The 5,191-nt window shown below is 35.2% G+C and overlaps 1 protein-coding gene across 1 annotated transcript; it reads right to left on the bottom strand.

Moving 5' to 3' along the window:
• Nucleotides 1-1,085: 1,085 nt before the first annotated feature.
• LOC140753854 (uncharacterized) lies at nt 1,086-3,624 on the bottom strand. The gene is made up of 3 exons (XM_073088659.1): nt 3,481-3,624; nt 3,006-3,154; nt 1,086-2,636 (listed from the first exon to the last, which is right to left on the bottom strand). The coding sequence occupies exons 2-3, from the start codon at nt 3,141-3,143 to the stop codon at nt 1,545-1,547; spliced, it is 1,230 nt and encodes a 409-aa protein (XP_072944760.1). The 5' UTR covers nt 3,144-3,154; nt 3,481-3,624; the 3' UTR covers nt 1,086-1,544.
• Between the last annotated feature and the right edge of the window lie 1,567 nt (nt 3,625-5,191).

Raw genomic sequence — 5,191 nt, 5'->3', positions numbered from 1 at the left:
AAGCAGCGAAGTTGATTTGTTCGCCCCACCCCACTACTCTAGTACTACGGTTGTGTGTAATAAAAATACTACATCGTAATATCACAATCGCCATTGTGACGCCATCTGTTGTCGAATAGCTATTCCTTACTGATTCGTAAATTACTACTTTTTTATAAAATCTTATAAATAAAATGTTCTTAAATGAATTAATTGCGATTAATGAATAACAAGTAATTATAAACATTATATAGTACAAATTATACAAATATGATGAAACAATGAATGTAATATGTTTCCAACGTCATCTGTTGTTGAATAGAAACATAATTTTACTTTATCAAAATTGTAATAATGGTTGAAGATACTTTTCGAATATGAAGTATAATTATATACGTTACATTATATATTATTAACACTAACGTTAAATAATAGAATAGCTATACATATTATTAGACATATTATTATATAGGTTTGTACAGTGACCTCTAACGAGTAAATATAAAACTACTATGAAAGCTTAAAGGCTAACACTTACGTAGTTTCAATTTATGTCGAAAGGTGGCACTAGTATTGTATTTTATTCTCATACTAGATGGCACTACTTGTCTTGCACTTAATCAAACGCCATCTAGCGTCAGTAAGAGTAACTATTTTAACTTAGACATACCTGGAAACTAGTAAACAACCATGCTTCAGTTTACTTCATTTCATTGATAGATGGCACTCTGAGTATCATTTAAGTAATGTTACAAAACCCTTTGAACTTATACCTATACTAGGTACTATTGTAGTATAGGTATTAGGCGTTTTATCTGCATTATTATAAATTAATCTCTTACGCATTTATTAAGAATAAATTGGCTAATTTGGACAGAATTTCATAAATAATTGTCATTCTCAATTGATCAAAAATCAACCAAGGGCAATTACTGTAATTTCAATATTAATCAATATTTATAACTACTTGTACGATTATATTTTCAAAGAAAAATGTTTCAAGAATTCACTATTATTAGGTACTTAAAATCATAAGTTAGCTGACTCAAAGTATTTTGTTTCAGATTTTAATAACTCATAGGGTAAACGAGGGAACATAAAAAACCTTGTTAGGAATATTATTTAAATTTTATTATTGTAGATTTAATACAAATATTAAAATCACACAAAATAAACAACACATAAGTATAGTCAAATGTTACACGTTATATTATACAATACACGTTTTATCATACAATTATAGTTTTATCGATAGGTTGGTAATAGTTAAAGTGGTAAAATAACTTCATTAACTATAACAGATAGTTTTGGAAGACCCTTAAAATTTTATTTCAATATTCGTAGGAAGACATCGAGATCAATACATGGCACGTAAATATTTCGAAATTTGTAATGTAACTTCTTACAATGGTCATATCGTATAGCTACTTAAACGTTAAATAAGGCACAAATGTACTAGAAACTTACGATTAAATATTATAACAACAAATTAAAACAAATTAAAGCTTTGTCATGGAAGAATAAATATCACAAAAATCAAGTGACGTCGCACAAAAACTTAGACATTACCAAGGGCGCCACTTGTTTACGTCTAACTCGTGTTCCGCCGGTGGTCCCTCTTGGAGACGGTCTTTTTTCTCCGCATAAAAAGCATCGAGCTGACGTCTTGCCTCCTCTTGTTTTTTGTACTCCTGGTACTCGATCAATTTCCTTTTCTTTTTAGGTGGCAAGTTGCTGTAATCCATCGGCAATTCGCACTGTTCCGGAAGACTGGCTATCACCTCAGGCTTGCTCTCAGCGGGGGTCGCTTCTTCTTCTTTTACGGTGTGGTATGCGACGACGTTTTTGGGCGAGTGTACTGGTTCCGCTACTACCTTCGCTGGAGATCTGACTTTTCTTAGGTCCAATGTGTCGCTGTTAGTGGGGTAAGGAGCAGGCGTATATTGATATCCGTAATCATTTCTATACATTTCTTCTCTGTGAATATATTTCTGTTCTGGCGGGAAGTCTCCATGAATATTCATGTCGACGTTGCCGATGCTCTCGTTGCCGCGTTTATCCATTATGTGTTGTCTGATCTTTTGAAGAATAACATCTTTCGCTTCAGCTGGCACTCTATTAAAATATGTGCCGTTTCTGTGTCCATTATTAATATTATTATCCGGAACGGGGTGGTGGACAGCGAGTTTATCAACTGTTGTAAGCAGACCGGTACTAGGAGGGTTTGGTTTGTTTGGTGCCCTCTGATTGGATCTGACGTAAGCCCATTGCTTAGAAGCTCCATCTCCTGAGTACATAGAATCTTCAGCATCAGAGGACGATCGCTCATGATCGCTGTAGTAATGTTGCCTGTCTGAGATTACAGAAGATGGTGAAGTCGGCGGCGAGAAGGTTGGTCTCTCTGGAACTTGGATTGTGAGCGGCTGGGATGTAATCAGTCTTGATAAATGGCTGATCAGATTTTGACTAACTTTAGAGTCTAAATCTGGCACGGACATTATAAAGCGGCAGGCCTCCGCCGCACACTGTCCAAAACCCGCCTGAAACTTCTTAGCTTCTACAACGGGGTCTTTCGGACTGTGCAGCTTTGTAAGATGGTTTACCGTTAACTCAAGGATATCAGCCTTTTCCAGCTTGCTCAAGTTGTCGTCATCGATCTGTGGGCAAAGGAAAAAAATAATGAAGTCTATAGCAGGTGCACGCTGAGTTTCTCACGTTACGCGGGTAACGTCACATTAATATAACTGTACGATGGAGCGAGTAGATACTCCTGTTTATTAATGGACCCGTACTTTTGTATTCCTGTTTCACCGCCCTGTTCGCGGTATAAGTGACCGTAATAAACAGAAGGACGACCGGTCCGCGATAAAAATAAATGGCGTGTGAATGGAAGATGAATTACACTTATGATCAATAAAATATGTGGGTTTAGTCTAATTATATGAATAACACTTTTATGTAAAAACTATTCGATTTATAAAAATACATTTAAAATAAACATTTTGGGCAAAAATGTAAAAACTTACCTCCAAAGCTCCGACCATGAGATCCTTAAGTTCGTCTAAGCATCGGTTGATGCGCGCGCGCCGCTTTCTTTCTAAGAGCGGCTTAGTGATTTTTTTGTACTTGGCAGTTTTCGACAAAGGAGCAGGGTCCGAAGACATTTTGAATGTACCTTAACAAAAAAACAGAACGTTAGAATAAATATTTTTTTGTGCTTAAACATAAACTGACTCGAACATAAAAAGTTCTAAGTAAGAATAAAACTTTATAAAAGTAAATAAAAAATATAAGTTTTTGATACGAGACATTTTTTTAAATTAAATTAAATAAATGTATAAAACAAACAATAACAATAAATTAACAAAACATAACGGTATTATAATTAAACAAATACAGCCAATGAATTTACAACGACGCGTGAAATTACACAATGTAAAAACAAACAAACTAATATAGTAATAAAAAACTACTGTACAAACAGCATCAACTAAAACTAACCTTAAGAGCACTGACACTAATAAAACTGAACTGACTAAAAGTTGTACGGGAGCTTAAAGCTCGACACGCGCGTCTTCGCTCGTGCCTCGGATGGTACTGCCTGAAAAAAGCCTTCGCCCTTCCCCGCTCCATCCCGGTCCTACGCCCTTCCATTCATAGCATGCAAGCACGTGTGGCCGAGCGATCAAGTTTCGAACACGCGTAACATACTTTCCCAAGGAATTAAGACTTTTTCTGTATAAAATATTCTTGATAACGCTGTTGACTTTAATAATTCTCTCGCACGGTTACTTGTTGGTTTAAACCGACGCTCAATAAACCTCCACGGCAGTTTACCATTTTTTATTAACCCAATGATCGGTCTCATTGATTTTATTAGCGTACTTTACATGTATGAGATAGGGATTCTTATGTTTATGTTTAGTAGTACGATTATTTACAGCTATCACTCGGAATCGGGCATTTGAATAATTTTATGCATTTCCAAATGGTCACCACGTGGGCAAAGCCACATGTTTTATGTCGAAAAGATCTTACTTTTGTTTGTTTATAAGAAAAGAAGATTATTATTGTAATGCTTGATCGTGCTTTACTGGTAAGAATAACAGAATAAGAGACCCGTTAAAGCTTCGAGTTAGAGTTCGGTTTATACGACCTCTTTGTCGGCATGACGTAGACAAAAGATGCTAATAAAAACTTAACTTAATAAATGGGCCGGACCCGAGTCGGACGCAAGGTAAATCACTCTTGCGGTAACTTTTTGGACCCAGGTAAAAATTGGCGCGAGCCGCTCTTTCAAACATCTGAATGCCTTATCTTTAGTTCTAACGTTTTAGACCCCTTATTAAATAATAAAATTACCGTTCAAAAGCTGTATAATTATCGGCTTGGATGTCATATAAAGTTAGTTTTTTTGTTATTTTTACTTAAAGGTATTCGCCGCGTTTGCCTGCTATTGTTTTTATGTAATGGGTTCTAATGATTGTTTGGATTTAACTGTTGTCTCGATTGGTTTATTTCTTTGGAAACACTACCTAGCTATCTATATCCAAATTGAAAATGTTTTTTTTTTCATGTTAACTTAGTGTTATCGCAGTGTGATTTACAAAATTAATGCAAAAAAACAATTGTAAGGTGTAACCTAAATCTGACAATAGATATAAATAAACATGTATTAAAATCCTGTTTTCATTATTTATTTGACAATTTTCTATGTTGCAAGAACTATATTTAAAGGTAGAGAAAATCTTAAAATACTTTTCTCTTATCTAAATAATAAATAGGGATAGATTAACGTGATTACCTACTATGTGTGTCTTTAATTAATTGCAACTTCACACTTGATAATTTGTACCAACATTATTACACGATTATCATGTCACTCCCGCACACTCCTATCGTTTCAAATTTCTTCACACACATTACGCATACAAAATCTCATGTTACTCGCATTACAAGGGAAAATAAACACCGGCATTCCTCGAGCGGGACGTCACGACATATTTTAATGTTATCGGTGTGACTTCCTGAGAGCCTTCGAGTTATTTGGTCTATAACAAAGTGCAAACACATGTTTGGGACTTAGCTCCCAGACTAAACAATGAATTAGATTAGGTTTAACATTGGATGAAAAACCGCGAGTTTTTTTTTAATACAGAAGTAGCAGACGAGAATTCAGTCCACCTGATGGTAAGTGGCTACTGCCGCCCAT

Source organism: Epargyreus clarus, unplaced genomic scaffold (genome assembly GCF_041222505.1).
Source record: "Epargyreus clarus isolate Ecla_fem2 unplaced genomic scaffold, WU_Ecla_fem_2.2 ptg000027l, whole genome shotgun sequence".
In the NCBI taxonomy this organism is placed as follows: Eukaryota; Metazoa; Arthropoda; class Insecta; order Lepidoptera; family Hesperiidae; genus Epargyreus; species Epargyreus clarus.
Note: the sequence above shows the minus strand (reverse complement) of the source record. Positions and strands in the feature narration are given on the sequence as shown.